This window comes from Muscardinus avellanarius (assembly GCF_963383645.1).
Source record: "Muscardinus avellanarius genome assembly, chromosome: 9".
Classification (NCBI taxonomy): domain Eukaryota; kingdom Metazoa; phylum Chordata; class Mammalia; order Rodentia; family Gliridae; genus Muscardinus; species Muscardinus avellanarius.
The window spans coordinates 113,665,861-113,693,663 of NC_137795.1; the positions used below are offsets into that span (position 1 = coordinate 113,665,861).

Below are 27,803 nucleotides of genomic sequence, written 5' to 3' on the forward strand. Positions count from 1 at the left end.
GGACGCGGCAGCAGCGCCATACTGCCAGCGGCAGCAGCGAGTTCACCAGACGGCTACAGCAAGCCGAGGTGAGCCGCTGCGGAACAGCCAGGCGGGATTTTTTGGTGCCGGGAGCATTAAAGTGCCCAGTGGCTGAGCTCGGCACACGCTGCAGGGATTCAGAGTGGAACTCAAAACCAAGAAGAAATACGCCAGCCTCACGGCCGAGGGCGTATCAGCAGCGCCATATTGCCACTGGCGGCAACAGCAGCGAATTCACCGAGTCCACTACAGCTCCATCTGCGTACTCAACAACAGTGAGTCAAATTGCGGGCCACAGAGGAGAAATCCCAGTACTGCACTCCCAGGGACTTGACCCAGTGGGGGAGGGGCGGTGGCAGAGATATCACACCATAGGAGAACGCCCAACCTGGCACCCCCCATGGTCTAAAGCAGCCTCTATCGACTCCTTGGGTCTGAGACTCTGTGATACAACCAAGTAAAGGAGTAGTGGTGACTGAGATAGCACAGACTCGAGATCCAGAGCACCTTAAGTGAAGTCATAGTGACCCAAGGGAAGAACCCAGAGAAGGCACAAACTTCTGAAATCATGGAAAAGAGGAATAACAATGGAGCAATGAATGCCCATAACCCTACAACATCAGAACCCGATAAAACAGAAATTCAGAGATTTCTAGAAGATCAAATCAGGAAAATAACTAGAAATAATAGAGGTGTTTCGAAAAGAATTCAGAGAGAGCCAAAAAGAGATAAAGGATGCAATTAATGAAGTAAAGGCCTCAATTCAAAGCACAAACAACACCGATTAGACCACATGGAGAACAGAATCTCGCTCTTAGAAGATGATCACTCCAAAAATAAACGCATAGTTTCTAAATTAGAAAAAAATATCCAACAGCTGGAATCTGACATTGAAGAAATATGGGTCCATTTTAAGAGAGCTAACCTAAGAAAAATTGGAATAGAGGAAGGAAAAGAAGGTGAAACCAAAGGGATCAACAATATCTTCAAGGAAGTAATAGCAGAAAATTTTCCAAACATAGAGCAAGAGGTCAATACACAGGTCCAGGAAACTTATAGAACTCCCTTTAGACAGGATCGGAGAAGAGGATCCCCACGCCACATAATTGTCAAAATGACCAATGTGGAAGCCAAGCAGAGAATCTTAAAGGCAACAAAAACAAAGGGCCAAGTGACATTCAGAGGCAAACCAATTAGAATCACTCCAGACTTCCCAAACCAAGTCATGAGAGCCAGAAGGCCTTGGAGTAACATATTCCAAACTCTGAAAGAAAACAACTTCCAGCCAAAAATTTCCTACCCAGCAAAACTTTCTATCAAATTAGATGGAGAAATAAGAAGCTCCCATGACAAACAGAAACTGAAGGAATTTATGTCTTCAAAACCAGCACTAGAGAAAATACTCAAGGAGATTAACTACAAAGAAGAAATAGGTAACACACACCAGAACCAGAGAAATAAGATTTTCCATCCAACAGACAACTAAGGAAGTTTGTATACTCTTCTGTTGCCTGTGCCATTGAAATCATATCCAAAAAATCACTGCCAATTTCAATGTTGTGAGGTTTTATGACCCAGATTTTTTTCTAAAAGTTTATAATCTTAAGATTTATATTTAGGTCTTTTATCTATTTTGAGTTAATATTTGTATATGGGATTAGGTAAGGGTCTAATTTTATTCTTTTTCATGTAATTATTATTTTTCAACAATATTTAGTTAAAAGATTATTATTTCTCCCACCAAATGTTCGTGGAAACCTTGTTAAAAATAACTTAACAATATATGGAGGAATTTAGCTCTAGGCTTTTATTTAACTCCAATGGTTTATATATCTGCCTTTAGAACAGTACTACACTGTTTCAATTATTGTAGCTTTATATGGTTTGAAATCAGAAAATATATATCTTCTAGCTTTGTTCTTTTTCAAGATCGTTTTGGGTATCTAGAGCCCATATTCCATATTAGGATAGATTTTTTTCTGAAAAATAAATATATAAATATATGATAGTTTCACCTAAAAAAAAAAAGAAAAAAATATTCTCTGGTAAGAAAGAAAACAAAAAGAAATATTGAAATGTTATCTTTAAGTTATCAAAAGCTTGGTATCAGAAAAATGAAACTGTTCTGTGAGATTATCAATTTTAATTTTGGATAAATTGCTATAATACTAGATGTCAACCACTAAGCCAAGCATGGGAAGGAGGGATGGGGAGGGAACGGCGTGGGGATCGGGTGGGGCTGACTGGCGATGTGTGCATGTATGTCTACAAAAGTTTGTATCACACTATGATGTATGAATACAGTGCACCAATAAAAAATTTAAAAAAAAAGAAATTTGACTTTATTAGCTCTTGTAATGATTATGTAACATCTTGGACCTTTAATTTTATTTTGGATTAAATTTACCCAAAAGAGTTGACATACTAACGTCTGAAGGTGTTGGAGAGAAGGCTGGTGCTGCTAAGTGCTTTCATTTACGTGAAGTGTTTGACTCCCTTCATCGTTCAGTTCCACCTTTAAGCCAAGGAGTTTCGTTCAGATTGTTTTGCTCTGTGAAAGCTTCCGATGTGCTCACAGTGCAGAGGGTTTTCCCTGGGATTTCGGTTGGGTGGGCTGGCGGTGCTGCAGGCGCCTCCCACGGAGCTCGGCGCAGCCCTCCTGCCTGGTGCATGGCGCTCACGTGGGGCTGCACTGGCCGCGGGGGGCCGCTCTGTTTGGACCTGTGGCCGCGAGGCCCGTTCAGGCAGGCAGCGAGAGGACGGTCTCAGGAGTCACTGGACAAACGTATCCTGAAGTCTTTGAGACTGTGTAGAGTTTATAGATTTAAAGTTCTAACCCATTCTTCTCTCTTTGGTTTTAGGAAGAAAAAGCATCTCTTTTACATCGCACTCAGGAAGAAAGAAGGAAGAGAGAGGTAATGACATCTCCGTACGGTTCTTGGCAGAGGAGCCTTGCCCGCAGCCTTCACTGAGGCTCCTTTTTCTGCCTGGTGGTGAGGGCGCGTCCGCTCTGCAGCGTTTCCGGCTGCCTCCCATGTCCTGGGATTGTAGGCTGGCACTTAGGCCCTGAAAAGTTCAGACTCCAGTCAGTGGAGATGGAAGGCTTCTCTGGAAACAAGGAAGTGGTCTCTAAAATAGATGCTTGTGTTGTCTGTATTCCTCTAATATTTAAAGCTTTTTAAAAGTCTATACTGGTAGATTGTAAACTGATATAGTCATTTTAGGAAGCAGTGCAGCAGAAATTGTAATTCAGCTGCTTGGCAGGTACCCAGGAGAAACCACAGCGTGTTATTACAGAAAGCTTGGCGTGAGGCCACACCTGTTGTCCAGTGCTTGAGAGGCCCAGACAGGAGGACTGCAGGTTTGAGGCCACCCTTGCAATCTCAGGAGACCCTGTTTGAAAATAAGAGAAGCCTGGTGTGGTGGTGCACTCTTGTAATCCCAGTACTTGGGAGACTGAGACAGGAGGATCCAGGTTTGCAGCCAGCCTCAGCTACTTAATGAGGCCCTCTGCAACTTAGTGCAACCCTGTTTCAAAATAAAGAATAAAAAATTGGGCTGGGAGTATAGCTTGGAGGTAGAATGCCCTTGGGTTTCATCCCCAGCACCACAAGAAAGAGAAAGAAACAAAGAAAGAAAGAAAGGGAAAAAATGGAAAAGAGAGCTGGGGTATAGCTCAGGTAGAACACCCCTGGGTTCCATCCCTAGTACTAAAAAGGAGAAAACAAAGCTTGGACATGACATCCCAGCAGCACTCTTCATACTAGCCCAAAGTTGGCTGGGCGTGGTGATACACACCCCGGTACTTAGGAGACTGAGACAGGAGCATTGCAGGTTCAAGGCCAGCCTGCCAATTAGTGAGAACCGTACAAAAGAAAAAATGAAAATGGCTGAGGTGTGGCTAAGTAGAACTTGCCTGGATTCAGTCCCTAGCAACACACACACACACACACAAGAAAATCTTGGAGATGAATGCTCGGAGCAGCACCCTTCACAATAGCCCAGGTGGGGACAGCCCGAGTGCTGTCAGTTGTTAGTAAGTGGCTGAACAGAAAGAGATAGTCACATGTGGGATATCAGTTGGCCAGGAAAAGGAAATGTACTGACACCTGCCACTGCGTGTGAGCCGTGAAAACGTCGTGCTGAGTGAAAGCCAGATGTAGGTGGGCGCACGTGTAGGTTCCATTATGCAAAGGACGTAGAGGAGGAGGAGCCTCGCTGAGACAGGAGGCAGGCTAGTGGCTGCTCGTGGGCACAGGCCTGCCTGTTTGGACGATGAAGGTGTTCTGACGTTAGTGGTGCTGGTTACCTGATCTGCTAACGCGGTAAATACGTGCACTGAACGGCATGCTTTAAAGAGCTCCGTGGTGTGAGTTATGTTGCTGAGGTTTTTATATTTACTAGTTAGTGTCCTTTCCCCAGTCCTGACCAGTTGCTTCTTTCTTTCTCCATTATTCAGGAAGAAAGGCGAAGATTAAGAAATGCAATAATTATCCAGTCATTTATTCGTGGCCACAGAGACAGGAAACAGCAAGTAAGTTGAAATTTGTAATCCTCGCGCTTGGGAGGCTGAGACAGGAGGATCGCGCAGGTTCGAAGCCAGCCTCAGCTACTGAGTGAGGCTCTCAGCAACTCAGTGAGACCCTGTTTCCAAATAAAGTATAAAAATAGGTCTGGGAGTGTAGCCCAGAGGTAGAAAAGCCCCTGGGTTCTACCCCCAGTACTACATATAAATAAATAGTAAATAAATAAAATATTGCCTTGCCAGCCAAGTGTGACAGCATACTCTTGTAACCCCAGTATTTGGGAGGCCGAGACAGGAGGGTTTTATTATCTTTGCATAAGGATTTATAGAGAAGTGAGTTTTTAGGTAATTTTTAAGTAGTAAAATATAAGCCACAAAGCTGGGCGTGGTGGTGCATGCTTGTAATCCCCGCGCTTAGGAGGCTGAGACAGGAGGATTGCACAGGTTCGAAGCCAGCCTCAGCTACTTGGTGAGGCTCTCAGCAACTTAGTGAGACCCTGTTTCCAAATAAAATATAAAATAGGTCTGGGAGTATAGCCCAGAGATAGAAAGCCTCTGGGTTTCACCCCCAGTACCACCAAAAAAATACACACACACACACACACACACACACACACACACACACACACCCACAACTAACAGTAGAAGGACGTCTCGTTGGTGCCTTGGTGAGCACATAGGATCTCCATTACATTGTTTGGGTTTTAGCCTTTCACTGGTAGCCCCAGTGGTGGCACAATTGTCAGCCCCGTGAACAAGGAGCGTGCGCTTGGATCTCGAGAAGTGCTTGTTCAGTCTGTTCACGCGCTGCGCTCTTCCCTTTCAGCACGCCCTCCAAAGAAGTGCGTTTGATCACTGCGCCGACTCAGCCCAGGCCGGCGCATTCCTCCTCGCCAGCGGCCCCAACCTTACCCTGCTGGTAAGGCGGCTTCTGTTTTTCTACAAGCAGAGCGAAGACTCTAAGCGTCTGGTGAGTGTGGACTACATTTTGCTGTCTTTGTTTACAAGTAGAGAGGGTGACTTCAGGAGGCTAGGTCGCCCGCCAGTGTGTCCCAGCTTGTGGGGTTTTCCACAACAGCTCCCCCGTCACCTCTGTGGTGCTGGGTTCTGCCTCTTACGATTGTATGTTTAATGGCTTTTCGTTTTTCATTATGTAAAATTTCAAATATTAAAAAGGCAGTCTAAGCCAGGAGTGGTGACACACGCTTGTAATCCCAGCATTTGGGAGGCTGAGACAGGAGGATCGCACAGGTTCAAAGCCAGCCTCAGCTACTTAGTGAGGCTCTCAGCAACTTAGACCCTGTTTCCAAATAAAGTATAATATAGGTCTGGATTATAGCCTGGAAGTAGAAAACCCCCTGGGTTCCATCCCTAGTACCACAAAAAAAAAAATAAATAAAAAGTCAAAAGGCGGCCTAGGTGGGCTCCTCCTATGTGCCCGTCCACCTCCACAGCCAGCACACCCTCCTCCAGGCCGAGCCTCCGCACCGTGGCCTCTGGTCACTGTGAAGGGCCTGGGTGTCACATCATGCTCACCTGATGCACAGCGTCAGCCTCCAGAATACGTGGTCTCTCTTTACTGAAACACAAATGGATTTCTCTAAAATTATACAGGCTTGTGATGTTACCTGTGATGAGGAATAGTGTGTATTCGTTGTGGAAAATACTTACAGATTCATCGATGGGTGTTTTGTTCGTTTGTTTTGTTTTTTGCGGGTCTGGGGATGGAACCCAGGGGCATTTGACCTCCAAGCTATATCCCCTGCCTTATTTTTTATTTTTTTATTTTTTTATTTTGAAACAGGGTCTCACTAAGTTGCAGAGAGCCTCACTAAGTAGCTGAGGCTGTCTGTGAACCATGATCCTCCAGTCTCCGCCTCCCAAATACTGGGATTACAAGTGTGTGCCACCACACCTGGCTTGATGTGTTTTTTTTTTTTTTATAAAGGAACTTATAGTTCATTTCTCTAGAAATTTTTAATAATTTATATATAATTGTTAAGTTAGATATATATTCTTAGAAATTTTTATTTTTCTGTAATAAAAATTTCAAATTATATTAAATAGTAAGTATACATCCATGCTAGAAAGATCCCCACATGCGGTAGGTATGAAGGACACGGAGTTCTTTACTGCTTGTCCAGGTTTGGTGGCACACTCACCCTGCCACCGGGGCTGAGTTGGGTTGCCCTGTGGGAGGAGCTACCTGTACCCAAGTGCATCTGGAGAGGTGCGGTTGCAGTTCACCCACTGCCCTGGACTTTGCTAATGGGCAGACTTCTAGGCTTCCTCTCTGAAGTGCATGAGAAAAAGAATCAGAAGCATAATAGCATAGCAAGCAGACTGGCTCTCCTCTGGACAGGTCGCCCTGGGCGGAGAGATGCAGGTGCCGTGGGGGCTTGGTGTCTGTCCAGAGCCCCTGATTGTTTCGTGTATAGGGTCTCATCAGTCATCCCCCTGGCTTCAGAATGTGAGCATGCACAGACCCTCTTTGGAAGCAGGCAGCAGAAAGCTTGGAGGTTAATGTGCTTGGCTCTAGGCCTCGACACATAAAGCAAATAGCTCCTGTGCAGATGCTCAGATCCCGAGTCAAGTACAGTGCCATCAAACCGAACTAGAATGTACTCTATTCAGTTTGCTAACCAAAACCCAAGCGCAGCCAGGCGGGTGGCGCACACTTGTAATCGTGTGCTTGGGAGGCTGGGAAGGAGGTGGCAGGTTTGAGAATGCTCAGCAGAGCATCCCTATGCCGTGTTGTTTCCCTGGATGCTTTTCCGTGGATGTCGGGGGGAAGCCTTTCCTTGTTTGAGTTTGTAACCATCTTTCTAGACTCCTCTGTGTCTTTCTGCCTTCATGGGTTACTGTGTTATGAGCAGACAGCCTCTCTTACCCAGTGAAGGACGCAGAGACGGAGTCTTTAAACCTCACTCCTCTGCCCTTATACACAGCACCGAGAAGTCCAGTGGGTCGGTGTTTGGCATGCTATGCTAATGATATGCTAATGGTGCCTGTGGCGAGATTGTGAAGCTAGCGCACTGTCCAGAATGTGGTGAGCAGCGCCCGCGGCTTGGAGGGTTAGTTTTTTTCCTCCCACAATGTCCATTATGACTACCTGATAAATAAATGGGCCCATTTCCACAATTATTCTTTAACATTTTGTGAAATATAGTGTACATCTTATTTTTACTTATTAACAAGTAGCACAAAATTTAGGATGAACTGCATGTCAGATCATCTATGTCTTCTTGGTTCCAGAGAAAGTGGACAGGGGGCTCCCGCTCCAGAAGGTATCTGGACAGGCAATTGATGTGTATATGGAGCGGGTCATAGGACTTTTCCTCTCAATCTAGGATAGGCTCTGGTTCGTTACTTAAAGTGCTTCTCTGTTATTCCATTGTTTAACAATATTTTATGTTAAAGAAGCATTCATGTCAAAGGAGAAACTCTAAAGGGTTATAGACAAAGAAATGGTTATGTGTTACATATTTATTGACAAGTTGAAGAAATAAAATGCCAGTCACTAAACAAGAAAACAGTAGGGAGGATAGAAGAGACTCCTTACTAGGTATTGACTTTCTGGGACCATTATGGCTCAGTACAAGTCCACATCAGGCCCCTTGAATGTAAGAGACAGAGTCCAGTCCCTTCCTGAGCCCACTGACCACCTTCCTGTCCCAGAGAGTGAGTGGTTCTGGCCGCCTCGCATGCCTGACCTTGACGGGGAGGAGCGGGCCTTGTCACTGTCTTCCCCACACTAGCTCACAGTTCAGCAAGTACCGAGAGGAAGGTGCTGGGCTGCTCGTGCACACGCCGTCACACACACCAGAGGAGAGCCTAAACACGGAAGAGCGGCCCATGAAACACAAGACCTGTGCTGTGTTTCTCATATTTTTGTGATGACTTGCTGATTTTTGCAGATGAGCTGTTTTGTGTCACATAGACATGAGCTTTATGTGTGCTTTGTTTTTTTAGCTAATTTAGTAATTTAGCCTAATACTGACGTGATTTTACGGTGGAAATGCAGGTACCACAGATAAAACCCAGTGTAGACGCCCTACTTACCAGCTCTTGATTAGGGTTAAGTGTGTGCTACTGCTTAAGGAAATTTTGGGCATTGTGTTAATTACACAATTAAACAATTAAATTTTATGGATTGAAAGCTGTGTTTTGTGCATTTTGCTCCTCTAGATATGGCTGTACCAGAACTTAATTAAACACAGCTCTCTGTTTGCTAAGCAATTGGAGGGACCCGAAAGACCGACGTGCTTGTTTCAGATCAAGAGGCTGATGAGCCTGTGCTGCAAGTAAGTTGGCGCGGCTCACCGCTGAGCTGCACACCAGCCCTCAGTGCCTTGGAGCAGCGCTCAGTTCATCCTGTGTGTGGGGTGCTGGGGATGGGACCAGCAGCACTCTACCTCCGAGCTGCACTCCCAGCCCTGTTGCATTTGTATTTTAAAACAAGGTCACACTAAGTTGCAGAGGGCCTCACTAAGGAGAATTAAGATAGGCACAGTGGCACATCCCTATAATCCCAGTACTTGGAAGGCTGAGACAGGAGGATTGAAGGTTGGGCGCCACCCTCAGCAACTTAACGAGACCCTGTTTTGAAACAAAATACAAAAGGCATGGTTGTAGCCCAGAGGTAGAATGCCCCTATGTTCAGTTCCGAGTGCCAAAAAGAAAAAAAAGCCTGGCCAGTGTGTACTAGACTCGTGACAACTTGAGTTGTCACTAATATTTCCCTTCCGCCTGTGATACTTTGCCCAGTGAAAAGGAGGCTTTCTGCAAAGGAGTGGATGGCGCAGGGCCAGAACACACTGTATCTGTGCTGTCTTAACAAGATCCAAGCCCAGGGTACCGGGGTGCGTCCCTGTAATCCCAGGGCTCGGGAAGCTGAGGCAGTGGGGGCGCCACAGGTTCAAAGCCAGCCGCAGCAATTTAGGGAGACCCTGTTTCAAAATAAAAAGGCCGGGGGGTGGCTCAGAGGTAGAGCTCACCCCCCTGGTGGGGGTGTTGAGTACTCTATAGTACAAAAGGAGGGAGAGACCCTCACCCTACTCAGCAAGCTGTTACTTCTCTTGGACTAATCCTTGGATTATAATACTTTTCACTGTGATCGTAGTCTTTAACTTTTCTTTTAATCTCAGTAAAACTTGTGCCAACATACTATTGGTGCCTAGTAAAAACTTTTAAAAACTCTGAATGGCAGCGATCACCTCCCCGCCTGCGTCTTGCCTGCTTCCAGAGGTACTTGGGCATTCCAGCAGACTGCTCCGAGGTGCCTGCCACCTTACTGAGAACGGGGGAGCTTTGGTGGCTGTGGCCATCTGGAAGTGTGTGCACGTTTTCCTCACCTTCACAGGCTGCTGCAGAACTGCAACGACGACAGTTTGAACATAGCGCTTCCTATGCGGATGCTGGAGGTGTTTTCCTCTGAGAACACGTACCTGCCAGTTCTGCGAGATGCCAGCTGTGTGGTGTCTGTGATGGAGCAGATTTTGCACTACATGATTCACAATGGTAAGCAGCTGGGTCGGCGTCATTGAGGAGATACAGGCAGGCCCGTGTGGGTTTGGGGCCCCGCTCCTGAGCAGGTCGCTGGCTTCGGAAGAGAGGAATGTGTGTGCCTTTTTGGCCCCTCCAGCGTCCACCAACTCCAGCACTGGTCCTTGGCTCCACCACTCCGAGAGTGGAGAAGCATATTGATTCTCTGTGCCGTTTCCTTTGGCTTGGAAATGGGGAAAAGCAACATTTGCTTTCAGAAATTGCCCCAGGCACGTGAACCCAAGATTTATTTGTGCAGGAAGGGTCCCACCACTTTCCATGAGTGGTGGAGAGACTACACCTTACATGCAAGAGCTAGGCTGCGTAAGGAAACCTAAGGCTTTTTTGTTTTTGTTTTTTTTCCTCTGTGTGTGTTTGTGTGTGTGTATGTGTGTGTGTGTGTGCGCGCGCGCGCGCGCAATACTGGGTTTGAACCTGGGAGTGCTCTACCACTGAGCGACATCCTCAGCCTTTTTTTTTTTTTTTTAAATAGGATCTCACTAAGTTATTGAGGGGCTGACCTTGAACTTGTGATCCTCCTGTCTCAGCCTCCCAAGTACTATGAGTACAAGTGTGTGACACTCTGCCTGGCTACTAAATTAATTTTATTAAAAGAATGCTAAGCTTTCACATTGGTCAGTAGAAGAGAATAGGATGGTTTATTTGAGTTTTTTTTCTAACTCAGTGTTACAGCTTTTATACACTGAATCTGTCCTTTCAAAAAAGAAACTGTAGCTAGCCGGGTGTGGTGGTGCACGCTTGTAATCCCAGCATTCGGGAGGCTGAGACCTGGAGGATAGCGGTTCACTGACAGCCTCAGCTACTTAGTGAGGCCCTCTGCAACTCAGTGAGACCCTGTTTGAAAATAAAGAATAAAAAATAAGCTGGGCATGGTGGTGCACGCTTGTAATCCTCATATTTGGGAGGCTGAGACAGGAGGATCGCACAGGTTCGAAGCCAGCCTCAGCTAGTGAGGCTCTCTGCAACCTAGTGAGACCCTGTTTCCAAATAAAAAATATAAAATAGGTCTGAGAGTATAGTCTGGAGTGGGTTCCACCCCCAGTACCACCACACACAAAAAAAGAATAAGAAATAGGGCTAGGGGTGTAGCTTGGAGGTAGAAATTCCTCTGAGGAAATATTAGTGACAACGTTTTGGAGAAAACTATGTTAATAAGTATATTAAAAACTCATGATCAAGCCGGGCGTGGTGGCATATGCTTGTAATCCCAGCATTTGAGAGGCTGAGACCAGAGGATTGCGGTTCGCAGACAGCCTCAGCTACTTAGTGAGGCCCTTTGCAACTCAGTGAGACCCAGTTTCAAAATAAAGAATAAAAAATAGGGCGGGGGTGTAGCCAGGAGGTCAAATGCCACTGGGTTCCAGACCCTCAAAAAAAAACCTCATGATCACATGATCAGCTGGGTGTGGTGGCACAGCCTGCAATCCCAGTGCTTGGGAGGCTAAGACAGGAAGATCACAAGTTTGAGATGTCAGCAATTTAATAAGATTCTTAACAGCCTAGCAAGACCCTGTTTCAAAATAAAAAATGAACTGTGGATATATCCCAGAGACACAATACCTCTGGGCGCAATCTGTAGTACTCCCTTCTCCCACAAACACACCAAAAAAACCCAAACTGTGATAAATTGAGTAATATGGGGTTTATTATCAAACTTCAATTCGACTACTATGAATGGGTAGAAAGCCAGACATGCAGCCAGGTGTGGCACTTCACGATGTCAGCCCAGGGCTCGGGAGGCTGAGATAGTCGGATTGCAGGTTTTCGGCCAGCAGTGCACAGAAACTTAGACCCTGAAGATGCAAAATAAAATCGGGCTGGGTGTACTCAGAAGTAGAGCTCCCTCATTCAGGCCCCAGTACCAGGGGAAGAAAGAGAAGGGCGAGGGAGGGGCAGGGCAAGAAGCAGCCCACACGTGTCAGGCTCTGGGGCTGCAGAAATACTGGTGAGCATTGAACAACTGAGTCGAATGTTCCCCTGCAGGTAGGTCAACTCTAACTGACATTTCCCCTGGATTAAAATTGTAAAAGTTAAATTCTTAATACATTCCAACATTTGGCTTAAGATTTAAAAAAATAAAAGACCAACTGATTTGTTTAAAATTTAGAGACGCTGGGCATGGTGGCACACACTTGTAATCCCAGTACTTGGGAGGCTGAAACAGGAGGATCACAGGTTCATGGCCAGCCCGGCAACTTGTGAGGTCCTCCAAAGCTTAGTGAAACCCTGTTTCAAAGGAAAGAATAAAAAATAGGGCTGGGGGTATAGCTTGAAGATAGACTGCTCCTGGGTTCCTTCCCCAGTACCGCAAAAAGAAAAAAAAAAAAAACTTAAGAGAACCTACTGAGCTAATTGAGGTAAATGGAAAGTTTCAGATTTTGATCTTTTTAACAAGAGAGAGAAGCAGCACTTTCCTTTGCGCTCTCAGATCGGCCTGGGCAGTGGTGAGATGTGCAGTGGCCACTCCTGGACGCTGCTCCTGAAAAGCCATGAATCCCACCGGGATTAGAAAGGAAGACTTACAGGCCCTACAAGTTGTTTGCGTTTACATAAAAGATGACTTTAAAGCATTTAACTTCCTTAGTGCCTAGATTGTGCCTCCCAGAGAGAAATCAGATTTCGCATTTCCTCTAAAAGTTGCGTAAGAGACCTGGGGCCAGAGTTAAGCAGCCACAGCTGACACTTCGGCCCATGAGAGAACAGGAGCTCCCTTGACCACGGGTAGTCGAGGCTCGGTGTCCGACAAGAGGCAAAGGCCCGAGGGATGCTTACAGACAGACCACAGTCTTGGGTCTTACTGGACCCTGGTTCAGACATAGTAGGTGACTAAAGCTAATCCTAACCGAATACGTGTGACTCTAGGAATTACTGTGGACGTAACATGGTTTTCTTTCTTTTAGGATATTATAGGTCTCTCTACTTGTTGATTAACTGCAAGCTTCCATCAAGTGTTGAATATTCGGATTTATCTCGTGTTCCTATAGCAAAAATTTTGCTGGAGAATGTCCTAAAGCCATTGCACTTTACATACAACTCCTGTCCTGAAGGTGCAAGGTGGGTGAGAGGCGTGTGCTGAGCAGAGGTGTTTCACAGACCAGCGTCTAGTGGTAACGCTCCGTCTGTGTTGTGGCACAGACGGGAAACTCAGTGTTCACTTTACTAGTGTAACTTAGTTCATAGGAAGGGGTGCTGGTGTGCTCCTCTGTCTGGTCTGCCTCCTGACGTAAATCTATAATGCTAACCATCTGGGTTCTGTGTTGTGTGGGGGAAGTTCCCGGGGATTAAACCCGGGAGCACTCTTCTGCTGAGCCACACCACCCAGCCTATTTTATTTTTTATTTTGAAACAGGGTCCCACTAAGTTGCTGTGCGCTCTGCTGACCTTGAACCTGTGATAGTCCTTTCTCAGCCTTCCAAGAACTTGGGTTACAGGTGTAGGGCACCTCCCCTGGCCTGGCCTGGCTATTATTCTGCTTTCTAGGAGCTGTCAAAAGACACACAGGCAAGCCGGGCGTGGTGATGCACACTTGTAATCCCAGCATTCAGGAGGCTGAGAATGGAGGATCATGGTCGTGGATAGCCTCAGCTACTTAGTGAGGCCACCCACAATGTAGTGAGACCCTGTTTCAAAATAAAGAATAAAAAATAGGGCAGGGGGTGTAGCTCGGAGGTCAAATGCCCCTGGGTTCCATCCCCAGACCCCCCCCCCAAAAAAAAAAAGACACACAGGCAAGCCATGTGTGGTGGTTCATGGCTGTAATCTCAGTATTTGGGAGGCTGAAATAGGACCTTACAGTTAATAAAAAGGGCTGGGGTTGTCTCTCAGTGTTAGAGCACCCTTGGGTTCAATCCCTAATACTGCAAGAAAAGTACACACAAAAACATGGTAGACCTAACATAATAGGGAAGACCTAGTGCAGATTCATTTCAGGTATCTAGTTGGTGCTGCGTGCGTGCGTGCCTCGCTTGATGGGGTGTAGAGTGTCTGCGAGGCACTTGGAAGGCGGCCGTGGCCCTGGTTTGGTGGAGGCGTTGGGTTCTGTCAACAGCTTCTGTTTTCCTCTGCAGGCAGCAAGTGTTCTCCGCCCTCACAGAGGAGCTCCTGGCAGCACCTTTCACAGAGCAGATCGTGCGCTTCGTGGTCCCGGCACTAGCAGATGTACAGACCGCTTTCCCTTATGAGCCCTTTCTGAATGCACTCTTGTCACTAGAGAGTAGATGTTCAAAAGGCAGTGCTGGAGCACCGTGGCTTTTCTATTTTGTTTTAACTGTTGGCGAGAATTATTTGGGTATGAAATACAAGATACATTTTACCTGAACTCACGTAGGTAGCATGAGCAGATGAGGCTGTGCGTGGCCAGTGGCACGTGGTAAACATGGTCTCCTGGGGTTCTCCAGGCACTGCAGGGCAGGCTGACCTGTAAGCCATCTCATAGGCCATGCAGTCGGCGCGGGCAGAGCGGTGTGGAGAACACTTCTGTTCTAAGGTGCCTGTCTGCTAGGTGCCCTAACACGAGTGTGATGCTAGTGTAAAGGCCTAGGAAGCCAGGCGCAGTGGTGCATACCTATGATCCCAGGACTTGGGATTGCAGGGTTGTGGCCAGCCTCAGCTCCCTAAGCCCTCTGCGACTTAGCAAGACCCTATCTCAAATACAAAATTAAAATAGGGCTGGCCTGTAACTCAGAGGTAGACTGCCCCTGGGTTTAATCCCTAGTACACACACACCCACCACCCACCACCCCACCCCAGAAAGTCCCGGCTGTTAGCCTCCTCAGACTGGACACAACACACTTCTCTGACCGGTACCTAGGGATTATTTCCATCCGCGCAGTGTGCCAGCCGCAGACAGCAGCTGGGTGACTGGAATCAGTTCGGTTCTGATGTTGTCTCCCTAGAAATGGGTCCTGTTCTGGGGGCTGAGGCCCAGTCCACTAGACTGCCCACTTCAGACACTTGAGTACACAGATAGGCACTCACCTATACTTCTGACCAACCAGCAAAAATGGTAACTCCCTCGTCCTCGCCCTTGGTTTGATGGACTCAGGGAAACATGTCCACACTCGTTACACAGGGTACAGCCGAACAGCCAACTGCACACTGCAGGGCATAGGGAGACGCAGAGCTTGCAGGCCTCCTTGCGGTGTGCACGCACACAGCGCTCAGAAGTCGGGCATCCTGGGTGGGTTCTGTAAATCTTGTTTTTCACTCCTCCCATCCTGGGGGGTCGGAGAGGGGCTGAAAGTTCCAGCCTTCTCATGGCTGCATCGTGGGTAGCAGCTCAGCCCCACCCCAGGCCCCTTGAGCCCCGCCCCAGTCACCTCACAGTCACCAACCCAGGCGCGGCTTGTTAGGAATAACCAGAGAACCACTGCTCTGAGGCTCTTCCTGGAGTTTGAGCTGCTCAGAGACAAAGACCAAATAACTGCACAATAGACCGCAGTTGGATTTTAAACCTTGAGTGCCTGTTGAAAATGGTTCTCTGTGTGTGAGGACAGTTGTTTTTGTTTCTGCGGTAACTCCTAGCTGACCCGTGCGTCCTGTTGTCCACAGGGACGCTCTCCGAGGAGGGCCTGCTGGTGTATCTGCGTGTGCTCCAGACCTTCCTGGGCCAGTTGCCCGCCTCGCCTGCCAGCACCAGCTCTCAGGACGCGGCCAGTGACTCCGAGGATGAGAACGAGGAGGCCGGCCAGCCCGCCAGCCTGGTGAGCCGCGCCTGTGGCTGGAGGTGCCCTGCAGCCGCCTGCTGCCTCCTTGTATCTGATTCCGTGGCAGGAGAGCAGAGCAGCCTTGTGGGAAGCGCTGGGCTTAAGTGCTGAGCCTTGGGACCACCACGCTCGGTGCTGGGGGTGTCTGTCTATGGAACTGACCTGAAGATGTGGGCCGTGTTTATTTTTAAAAAAGCAGATTTGCCATATATTGTGATTATTATTATTGTAATTTTGGCACGGGGGTGTGGGGTAGAACTCAGGGACCTTTTGCCTCTGTGCTCTACCCCAGTCCTGCTTTATTTTTTATTTGGAAACGGTCTCACTAAGTTTTGCTGAGGGCCTCACTGAATTGCTGAGGCTGGCTTCCAACCTGTGATTCTCCTTTTTCAGCTCCCAGGTACTGTGGTTGCCAGTGCTACCACGTCCAGATTTCTTTCTTTCTTTTTTTTTTTCTTTTTTTTTTTTTTTTTTTGGTGGTACTGGGGTTCCTGGAAGCCCTTCTACTTCCGGGCTACACTCCCAGACCTCTTTTTACATTTTTATTTGGAAACAGGGTCTCCTAAGCCAGCGCGCGCGGCTGGCTTCGAACCTGCGCGATCCTCCTGTCTCTGCCTCCCAAGCGCGGGGATGACAAGCGTGCGCCGCCACGCCCGGCTAGATTTCTTAATTATTGCTTAAGAAGCATTTTCTGGAAGTGAAATTGTTGGCTCAAAAGATTAAAGCTCCTTCTTGCCTATTTTGTGAACACTGAGTAATGACTTATTAATTCCAGCTAATTATATAGGAGATAAGTGTTATTTATTTTAAATTGCTTTTAAGGACATCGTCACATATGTTAAGTTCCCCTTTGCCTTTTTCATTCCGTGTGTGTGTGTGTGTGTGTGTGTGTGTGTGTGTGCATGCGTGTGCGTGTGCTTGTGCACCCTACCACTGAGCTATGCCCACGGACCTTTTTTTCACAATATTTAGAGTTTATTGACTGAGCAAAGTGACACAGTACTTTGAGGGCTGACACAGGAGGATCACAGGTTCAAGGCCAGCCTCAGCAACTCAGCAAGACCCTGTTTCAAAATAAAAACTAGGGAGTAGCTCAGAGTTAGAATGCCCCTGGGTTCCACCTCTAGTATAACAATAATAGTAATGATGATGATGATGATGATGATGATATTTAACGTTCCTATTTTCCCTAAACTTTGATCTCAATATTATAAAATGGAAACGCCATCATGCTAATTAGATTTATTATTTGCTGCCTTAGTACAACTCATGTAAGAAATGTTTTTCTAGCCGGGCGTGGTGGCGCATGCTTGTAATCCCCACGCTTGGGAGGCTGAGACAGGAGGATCACACAGTTTCGAAGCCAGCCTCAGCTACTGAGTGAGGCTCTCAGCAACTTAGTGAGACCCTGTTTCCAAATAAAATATAAAATAGGTCTGAGAGTATAGCTCGGAGGTAGAAAGCCTCTGGGTTCCACCCCCAGTACCACCAAAAAAAAAAAAAAAATAAGAAAAAGAAATAAGTTTTTCTTAAAATGTAGCCACTGAAGGTAGGACATTCTGGCAGGCAGAAACCGCGTGTCCATAGTTGCTGTATTCCAAGCCGGGCACAGGGTGCCAGATGGTCACAGGCCTGTGGAAGATTGCAGGCACCCAGGGCACTGACAGCCCCGGGCGGCTAGCAGCGATGGCACAGTGCTCAGCTGCGCCGGCCTCCCTTGGGCTCTCCTGAAAAGCAGGGCCTCGTGTGTTTGTGGACAGAGGTGGTCTCTGACGGCGCCATTCACTGGACTTCCTGGTGCGTTTTAGGAGGACGGCCGAGTCTCCACCCCCTATATCGCTGAAGAGTGTCTGAAGAAGCTGGATACGAAGCAGCAGACCAACACCTTGCTGAGCCTGGTGTGGAGAGACTCGGCCAGCGAGGAAGTCTTCACGAGGATGGCCTCCATCTGCCACACGCTGATGGTGCAGCACCGCATGATGGTGCCCAGAGTCAGGCAGGTCTCCTTGGGGGCTCCTGGCAGCGCGGACACAGACGCGGAGTGCTTGTCCCAGGAAGTAAATGGCGGGGGTCTGTTTCTTGTTCTTACCCCTAAGCCAGTTACTATGACCGCAGTCTTTTTCTTGGCCCCGCATGTGATACTTTAGCAGATCAAGGTGGCTTCGGGTTCCGTGGTATAGCAAGCGAGCATGGAGGCCTGGCCAGCTGTCTTACAGGTTGGCCTCGCCTGCGTGGGGGAGCCAACACGCTGACTTCTTGTAGGCGCTTTCATAGCGCCTATAGGTCATCCTTGGTGGTTTATTCCAGTAAGTAAATTTTGTTTTCAAGGCTTAAGATGAGCTTTAGTTTGGGACAAAACAAAATGTACAAGTTTTAAAATGTAAGCCGGGCCGGGCGTGGTGGCGTGCACTTGTAATCCCCACGCTTGGGAGGCAGAAACAGGAGGATCATGCAGGTTCGAAGCCAGCCACAGTGGTTTAAGAGACACTGTTTCCAAATAAAAATATATTTTAAAAAATAGGTGTCTGGGAGTATAGCCTGGAGGTAGAAGGGTTTCCAGGAACCCCAGTACCACAAATAAATAAATAAATAAATAAATAAATAAATAAATAAATAAATAAATAAATAAATGTAAGCCGGGCATGGTGGTGCACACTTGTAGTCCAGTACTGGGGAGGCCGAGACAGGAAGTGTGGCTAATTTGGATTTAGATAGTTGTGAGAGGGGTGTGTATGTGTCACTGGGGATTGGATCCAGTGGCATTCTTTTGCCTCCTAGCCACACCCCCAACGGTATTTTATTTTGAAAAAGGCTCTTGCTAAATTACTCTGCACTGGCCTCAAGCCTCAGTCACTCTCAGGCTCCCACGTATTGGGATCATAGGCGTGTGCTGCCATCCTGCCGTGGCACTAACCTTGGACTCTTTTTGTTCCCTCCATTTAGAATGAGGGTGTAAGGGTTTCCTGAGCATTGAGTGGACAAGAGCTCCCAGAACACACGTGCTAGCTCTACCGCTGTCGCTCCCCAGAGCAGAGCCCTGTTGTGCAGTGCCGCCCCTCACAGGACGGAGCAGGCCTGTCGTCAGGACAGCCTCCTGACGGGCCCCTGTGAGCACCACATGCCAGCTCGAGGCTCTCCAGTGCTGCGGGACGGCGGGCAGGGGCGGGGTGACCTGCCTGGGTGGGCTCAGGCTGGCTGTGAGACCCTTCACTGGGGCAGAGTCCACGGCTTTGGACAGTAGGCACTGGGTGGCGTGCGCACGTCACTGCCCTGGCAGAAGCTCGCTCGCTGTCTTTCTGTAGACTTGAGACTGAGCGCAGCATCAGAGCACTTGCTTCCACACGGAACGGCTCTAGGAATTGTATTTGCAGTGTAAATATATTAGGTTCTAAGTATTAAGAGTTTTTATAGCTCATTAAATGGCAAGTAGGTTAATTACCTTTTTTGTGTGTGGTGGCACTGAGGATTGAACCCAGGGGCGTTCTACCTGTGAGCTATGTACCAAGCTCTATTTTATTTGTACTTGAAAACGGTCTCAGGTTGATGAGTCTTCACTACTTGCTGAGATTGTCCTCCAACCTGCAAACCTCCTTTCTCAGCTTCCTAAGTACTGGGATTACAAGTGTGCACCATTATACCTGGCTTGGTTTTGATTTTTAAAGAAAAACATTTTTTTTTCTGTACTGGGGATGGAACCCAGGGACATTCTGCATTCTCTGAGCTACAGCCCCAGCCCTATTCTTTATTCTTTTTACTTAGTTTGTTGTTGTTGTTGTGTTTTGTTTTGTTTTGTTTTGGTGGTACCGGGAGTGGAACCCAGAGGTTTTCTACCTCCAGGCTATATTCCTACACCTATTTTATATTTTATTTGGAAACAGGGTCTCACTAAGTTGCTGAAAGCCTCACTAAGTAGCTGAAGCTGGCTTCGAACCTGCGTGATCCTCCTGTCTCAGCCTCCCAAGCGTGGGGATTACAAGTGTGCGCCACCACGCCTGTTTGTTTTTTTTTTTTTTTTTTTCCTCGGGTCTGGTGATGGAACCCAGGGGCATTTGACCTCCGAGCTACACCCCCTGCCCTATTTTTTATTCTTTATTTTGAAACTGGGTCTCACTGAGTTGCAGAGGTCTCACTAAGTAGCTGAGACTGTCCGCGAACCGTGATCCTCCGGTCTCAGCCTCCTGAATGCTGGGATTACAAGCGTCCGCCACCACGCCCGGCCTGGTTTATTTATTTTGAAACAAGGTCTCAGCAAGTTGCAGAGGCTGTCCTTGAACCGTGATTCTCCTGTCTCAGCCTCCCAAATGCTGGGATTACAAGTGTGTGCCACCACGCCCGGCTCCAGTACAGTTTTTAAAGTTTTCTCAGGAGCCGGGACAGGAGGATCGCGCAGGTTCGAAGCCAGCCACGCTGGCTTAAGAGACCCTGTTTCCAAATTTTAAAAAAATGTAAAATCGGTCTGGGAGTGTAGCCCAGAGGTGAAAGGCCCCTGGGTTCCAGCCCCAGTACCACCAAAAAGGGGGGGGAAGTTTTCCAGTCTGATTTTGAGATTCATCTTGTTGAGTTGTCCTGTGCTGTGTTGTTACCTCAACACATGACCATCAAAAATTTGTTTTATTTTGTAAATTCATAATACTTTTGAGTCGGGATTTTGTTTTCTGGTACAAACGGTGCTTTTAGGCTTTCATTTTATTTTATGTGTGGCACTTTGTCCCCAGCCCTATTTCATTTTATTTGGAAACAGGGTCTCACTTAAGTTGCTGAGGCAGGCCCTAGTCCTATCTCAGCCTCCCATGTACTGGGGCTACAGCGTGCATCAGCACCCCCAGCGAGATGGTAAGTGTATGTGGTTAGTAGCAGTACCGTGAGCAACAGATAGTTCTGTAGCAGGGTAGTGTGTTGTGGTGACGGCAGAGGCGGAGCGGCCTCGGCGTGTGGGAATGGCCAGCCGCCCGCCCTCTGGCCGGGCCTGGGGCTGGCTGAGGTCCTGCCTGCTGACCTGCCAGCCAGGCCCACACCGCAGGGGCCAGGGGAGTGCTGGCGGACCTTGGCTGCCGAGTGCTGCTGGCTGTGCCTTCTGTGTCTGGAGAGGTAGGCCGTGTGGTGGGGGCATGCCGCTCACCTCCCTTGTCTCTGCAGGCTTCTCTACAGCTTGGCCTTCGACGCGCGCTTCCTGAGGCACCTGTGGTCTCTCATCTCTTCCATGACGGCGCGGATGATCACAGGGTAGGTGCTGCGTGGACTTGCCGGTGTGGCCAGTGCTTGTGAAATGGCAACCTATAAAGCATGCTCTGAGAAGATATTTGTAAGTTGTATTTATACTTAGCTGCGGTTATATTAGAAGTAAAATTTTGACCAGCCTTGCTTTCACAAACAGAAAAGTGAGTGCGGCTTTTCTAGAGGTAAATGTGTTTTGAAAATATTAGTCATTTGAAATTTCTTGGCTTTAACGTGTTTTCTTTTGTGTGTGTATGTGTGGTGCTGGGGATTGAGTCCAGGGTCATTCTACACCCTAGTCATATTTTTTATCTTGAAGCCAGATCTCACTAAGTTACTGAGAATTGCTTATTTCTGTCTCAGCCTTGAAAGTCCCGGGATTATCGTGAGAAACCACACCTGGCTCTGTGGGGCTGGAGGTGCCAGTGATTGAACCCAAGGGCGTTCTATTTCTGAGCTTTACGATCAGCCCTGTTTTATTTTTTATGAAGAAACAGTGTCTCACTAAATTGCTGAGCCATCTTCTTAGTTGCTAAGAAGTTTTGAACTTGAGCATGGCGTGGTGGCACACGCTTGTAGCCCAGCATTTGGGGGGCTGAGACAGGAGGATCACAGTTCGCGGCCAGCCTTAGCTACTTAGTGAGGCCCTCTGCAACTCAGTGAAACCCTGTTTCAGAAAAATTTAAAAATAGGGCTGGGGGTGTAGTTCAGAGGTAGAGTGCCCCTGGGTTCTGTCCCCAGTACTCCCTCCCAAAAAAAAAAAAAAAACTCTTGAATTTGTTGCTAAGTCCTTGAACCTGTGATTCTTCTGTCTCCGCCTCCCAAATACTGAGATTACAGGTATGCGCCACCACTCCTGCCTATGCCTGGTTCTTAATATGCTTTTAACAATAAACATGTTTGTTGCAAATTTGACCCCATTAGGCCAGGTGTGGTGGCGCACGCTTGTATAATCCCAGTACTTAGGCTGAGACAGGAGGATTGCAGGTTCATGGCCAGCCTCAGTAACTGGAGGCCCTCTACAACTTAGTGAGACCCTGTTTCAAAATAAAGAATAAAATAGGGCTGGGCATGTGGTAGAATGTCTCTGGATTCAATCTCCAGTGCCACAAAAAATTAATAAATAACACTATTATAAACACTGTAGAAGCTGATATTTATTTGCTTATTTATATTTCTGGCACTAGGGATTGCACCTGAGTGCGTTCTACCTCTGAGCTAAGCCCCAGCCTTGTTTTAATTTAGTTTGCAACAGCATCTAAATTGTGGAGGGCCTCAGTAAGTTGTAGAGGCTGGCTGCAATCCTGTGGTCTTCCTTTCTCAACCTCCCAAAAGTAAGATTAAAAGTTTGCACCAAGCCAGGCGTGGTGGCACGCGCTTGTAATCTCTGTGCTTGGGAGGCTGAGACAGGAGGATTACGCAGGTTCGAAGCCAGCCTCAGCTGGCTTAAGAGACCCTGTTTCTAAATAAAAAATATAAAATAGGTCTGGGAATGTAGCCCGGAGGTAGAAGGCTCCTGGGTTCCATTCCCAGTACCACCAAAAAATAAAAAAATAAAACTGTGCACCACCGTGCCTGGCTAGAAATTGATTTTTAAAGCTTTGTTGGCAGCTAGACATGGTGGCGTATGCTTGTAGTCCTAGTACTTTTGGAGGCTGAGATGGGAGGATCCCAGGTTCAAGGAAAGCCTTGGCAAATACTGAGACTATCATCAATCTAGTGAGACACTGTTTCAAAAATATATATATACATATATATGACTGGGGGTGTAGTTCAGAGGTAGAATACCCCTGGGATTCAGTTTCCATTACTACAAACACAACAACAGCAACAATAATAATTTGATCTTTTTCATACATAAATCATTATGAGACTTGATTTGTTTTGGGTTTTTTTGGTGGTACTGGGGGGTGGAACCCAGAGGCTTTCTACTTCTGGGCTATACTCCCAGACCCATTTTATATTTTGTTTGGAAACAGGGTCTCACTAAGTTGCTGAGAGCCTCACTAAGTAGCTGAGGCTGGCTTCGAACCCGCGCGATCCTCCTGTCTCAGCCTCCCAGGCGCGGGATTACAAGCGCGCGCCACCACGCCCGGCTTCGTTATGAGACGTGGAAGCCAGCATCTTTGCATACGTGTTTTGTATTGAAAGGGCAAGTGTAGCGTTTGTGCGTCCCGATCCTACTCTGATAAACTCGCCCTGCCCTGGTGTGAATTCCTCCCACCCGCCGGCGTCTGAGCCAGGCTCATCGCGCTGTGGTCGCAGCCGCCGCCGCAGCAGGGGACTCCGTTAAACACTCAGGTGCAGCTCCGTGTCCTGCTCGCTGTCCTTAAGGACAGCGGTCGTGCTGTCTGACCATGTGGTGCGGGAAAGAGAACGTGTGGCAGGCCGTCATTCCCGGGGTGCCTGGTGGGCTTCAGAGCGTGATCCTGGGATCTCACTGAGTTCGGGGAGTGTTAACCATGCCCCGGTGTCTGGTGAGACTCGGCGTTGGTGATTTCCCTTGAACCAGCAGTGAGTGGCCAAAGCCTATCAAAGCAGGAGGTTCTGGGTGTGTGTGGTGTGGCTGGGAGCCCCGCAGCCACTGCTGCCTGCGCCCTGTGGCTGATTCGGCTTTCCCTAATGTGGTTTACTTAGGGCAGAGCAGATTGGCGATCATTAGGACGGGAAATTGCCATCTGCCTGTGAGTGCCCCGCTTAGCAACTGAGGTGCTGCCAGAGCCTGCCTGAAGGGCCTTGCTTATTTATGGCATGTGTCTCTTGGTGAGGAAAAGGCAATATTGTTAATTACATTCAAGATTAATATTTTATAAGGCAACAATGTTATACAGGTTTTTGAAAACATTTCTATAAAGGCAGTTGAGAATTTGAGGGTTTTTTTTTTATTTTTTATTAAAGTTCCTCTTAAGAAACTAACAGTACTCAAAAAACTAGCAGTAGTCACCGGGCGTGGTGGCGCACGCTTGTCATTCCCGCGTTTGGGAGGCGGAGACAGGAGGATCGCGCAGGTTCGAAGCCAGCTGCGCTGGCTTAGGAGACCGTGCTTCCAAATAAAGATGTAAAAATAGGTCTGGGAGTGTAGCCCGGAGGTAGAAGGGCTTCCAGGAACCCCAGTGCCACCAAAAAAACAAAGAAAGAGACTAACAGCGTATTGATGAGTCCCTAGTGAATGTGTCTCATCGGATGTGCTCTGGGACTGAGCTCTGAAGCGTCATGCCCTGTACTTTGAAGGCGACATCAAATTTAATTTGAAGTTTTGCATCCAAACTGTCTCCAGATAGATGACGAGTTATGGAACGTCAGACACTTACAGACGGTGTGTTTCTCCAGGGACCTCATGCTCAGTGCTTGTCACCAGGTCAGAGCTTGGTGCCTTCCTCGACAAGGGAGGGCAAGCGCGGCCACTGGCCCTGCTGCTGTCGGCCGTCCCCTTGGCAGGATTTAGTGCAGAGCTGTTCTGCTCGAGCGTGGCCTGCATGTGCCAGGTGCAGCAAGCTGTCCACACTAGCACTCAGAAGGCGGGGGCAGGAGTCCAGTTAGTTATCCACTGGTGCAGAGGGCTGAGAGCTACCGGGCTGGGCGCAGACCCCGTGTGCGGACCCTGTGCTGAGCGCGGTCCCGCGAGCAGGGACTGTCTGCAGCTCACCCGCGGTCAGTAGTTCAGCCAGTGCCTCTCCATTACAGTAAGTAATGGGCTTTGTGTATTTCTTGTGTGGTGCCGGGCTTGGACCCCGGGGGCACTCTGCCCCTGAGCTATACCCCCAGCCCTGTCTTATCTTTATTTTGAAATAGGGTCTTGCTAGGTTGGGAATCTCACTGTTGCTGAGGCTGTCCTTGAACCTGCAGTCCTTTCTATCCGCCTCCCAAGTACAGGCATGCACTGGCACACCAGCATAGCTGAGGCCCCAGGCCTGGTCTCGCCTGAGCCTGTGGCGAGGTCCGCTGGCACGGCTGATCCTCCCGCCATGCCATTTTCTTTTCTTTTCTTTTTTTTTTTTCCCCAGGTCTGGGGATGGAACCGAGGGGCATTTGACCACCGAGTTAAACCCCCTGACCTACTTTTTATTCTTTATTCTGAAACAGGGTCTCAGTGAGTTGTGGAGGACCTCACAAAGTAGTTGAGGCTGTCCTCGAACTGCGATCCTCCTGTCTCAGCCTCCCAAATGCTGGGATGACAAGCGTGTGCCACCACGCCGGCCTGCCGTGCCATTTTCAATCTTTCAGGGGATGACTTGTTCCTTTTGCTGATCTCCAAGGAGATTACAGAGATCAAGCACGCCCTGCTCTTGAGTTACCCTAGCCCTTTTTGCAAATAGCTGCAGGTCCCTTGCACACTGATGTGTGTGTCACTGCGGTCATGATGACCTGGTGGTGACGTTAAGTCAGGGGCTCTCAGCAAGACCAGCAGCTGACGCCGCTGGGCCGCGGGGCCTCGGGACGTGCTCTCCGCCAGGCAGCGGGGCCACGCCCTGCGCAGCCTGTGCATGGAGGGCCGGGAAGCCTAGTGCACTGGCCGTCGCTGCACTCGCATCAGAAATAGATGGCAGCAGGTTCTTTTTCTTCTTCTTTCTCTCATCGTTTGGTTGTCAACAGCATTGGTACTAAAGCCCCTGTGTGAGTAGCTCAGTACCAGGAGGGTGGGAGGCACTGGGAAACGTCAGGCTCCTGTTCTTAGGATTGTCCTTCCGCCTCGGCCCTGAGGTGGCTAGCTGCACGTGTCCCTTTGGCACGTCCCTGCCGTGTTTCCATTTTGCCTGCCTTTCCTCCCTTCCTTCCTCTCTCTCCCTCCCTCCCTTCCTTCCTTTGTGTCTGTGTGTGGTATTGGGGCCCTTATTTATTCATTTGTTTGTTTGTTTATTTGTGTGTATGTGGTGCTGGGTGGAACCCAGGGGCTTTCTACCTCTGGGCTATACTCCCAGCCCTATTTTATATTTTATTTGGAAACAGGGTCTCACTAAGTTACTGAGAACCTCACTAAGTATCTAAGGCTGGCTTCGAACCTGCGCGATCCTCCTGTCTCAGCCTCCCAAATACTGGGATTACAAGTGCGCACCACCACGCCATCTCCCTGCTATCTTTAACTTCGGACGGACGGTTTTCCTTCGCTATTTGATTCGACATAGTGCTAAGTCAGTGTGCATGGGCTGCAGGTGTGAGGAGACATGTTCACTTGCCTCAGAGGAGCAGAGGCAGGGTGGGCGGGCGGGCAGGTGAGCACAGATCGCAGGAGCAAGGCTCAGCCACGGGAGCGCTGCCGCGCGTTCCCGAAGCGACTACCTGGGCTTCAGTGTGGGACAGCGGGAGCGCTCCTGCGAGCGGGCTGGATGCCCTTCCCACCAGCTAAGCACTTACTTGGCCTTTATCAAGCCGAAGTCTGGGTCAGCGCACGCTTCTCTCCTAGTGAGAGGCCTGGTCTTGCACTGCGATAGCATCACTTACTGACACCTTTGTGGCCTCCGCCTTGGGACCCTGGCCACTGCCCGGAGCCAAGTGTGCCATGACAGGAGCAGGCCCTCAAGGGGCGGCGTGCGCTGTGCCGACCCCTGTAAGCAGTCTTGTAGTTAACGTCATTCTCCTGGAATGTGTCTGATGCCCTTCTTAACGAGCGCGGATGAAAACTGGCGGTAACGTGGCTGCTTTCTCCTCTCCCAACCCAGGTCCACGGTGCCGCTGCTTCAGGTGATATCCCGGGGCTCGCCCATGTCCTTCGAGGACTCCAGCCGCATCATCCCGCTCTTCTACCTCTTCAGCTCCTTGTTCAGCCACTCCCTGGTTTCCATCCATGACAACGAGTTCTTCGGGGACCCCATGGAAGGTGAGGGTGGTGGGTGGTGGTGGCCGCCGCCCGAGGCCGTTCAGTTCTGCAGATGGCGGGCAGGCCTCCTCGTGTCGCTGCATCACTGTTTAAACGCTGGTCGTGTGTTCGGCCGTAGGCCAGAGACAGTCCTCCATGATGCCTTTCACCCTGGAGGAGCTGGTCGTGCTGTCTCGTTGCCTCCGCGACGCCTGCCTGGGGATCATCAAGCTGGCCTATCCCGAGACCAAGCCGGAGGTGCGGGAGGAGTACGTCACGGCCTTCCAGAGCATCGGCGTCACCACCAGTTCAGAGATGCAGCAGTGCATACAGCTGGAGCAGAAACGATGGATCCAGCTGTTTAAGGTATGCAGCGAGTGACTTTGTTTACAGAGATTGGATAATGCACAGATTTGTTTGGGCTGGCCACAGAAGAATAGAAATACAGGTTTGTTTCAGGCATAATTTTAATTTACAACATTTCTTTAAAAAGTTATCTTTATTTTCACCTAACCTTTTAAAAGCTCAGTTTTTTTTTCTTTTTTTTTCCCTTTTTGTGTTTGTTACTGAGGTTTGAACCCAGGGTGCTCTAACTCCCTTCCCCAGCCCTATTTGATCTCATTTTATTTATTTTTAAGCAGTGTCTTGCTAAGTTACCACGCTCTGGCCTCGAACCTGCCATCCTCCTATCTCGGCCTACCAGACAGGGGTTTACAACATATGGTATTGCACTGGCCTGAAAGCCTGTTCTTAATATTGTCACTGCGTGTTTTGTAAATTGCCCTAAGCATTTTCTGTGACAAGGTGAGGGATAAGTGGTTTTTAATGTTTTTGTTTTTATTTTTCATAAGCACACCGCTGACAGATCTTCCCGAGGGTGTCATAGGCCGTCGGTTTCTAGTGCAGGTTGAACACGGATTGTCTGCGTGGCGTTGAGAAGGCACTGCCGTGTGTGGGAGGCTCAGCCACTGAGAGTGAA

General features: G+C 48.5%; 1 protein-coding gene across 1 annotated transcript in view; it reads left to right on the forward strand.

Annotated features, from left to right (window-relative positions):
• The window catches only part of UBE3C (ubiquitin protein ligase E3C), a gene marked incomplete at both ends in the record, with an annotated part of 88,400 nt that overhangs the window by 14,230 nt on the left and 46,367 nt on the right, over window positions 1–27,803 (forward strand). The window contains 12 exons of the mRNA XM_080701010.1: window positions 2,883–2,936; window positions 4,481–4,555; window positions 5,373–5,516; window positions 8,735–8,850; window positions 9,909–10,066; window positions 13,012–13,165; window positions 14,179–14,399; window positions 15,662–15,813; window positions 17,625–17,812; window positions 20,953–21,039; window positions 26,688–26,851; window positions 26,964–27,190. Of these exons, the coding sequence (XP_080557136.1) occupies window positions 2,883–2,936; window positions 4,481–4,555; window positions 5,373–5,516; window positions 8,735–8,850; window positions 9,909–10,066; window positions 13,012–13,165; window positions 14,179–14,399; window positions 15,662–15,813; window positions 17,625–17,812; window positions 20,953–21,039; window positions 26,688–26,851; window positions 26,964–27,190 (1,740 nt within the window). The remainder of the gene's footprint in view (window positions 1–2,882; window positions 2,937–4,480; window positions 4,556–5,372; window positions 5,517–8,734; window positions 8,851–9,908; window positions 10,067–13,011; window positions 13,166–14,178; window positions 14,400–15,661; window positions 15,814–17,624; window positions 17,813–20,952; window positions 21,040–26,687; window positions 26,852–26,963; window positions 27,191–27,803) is intronic.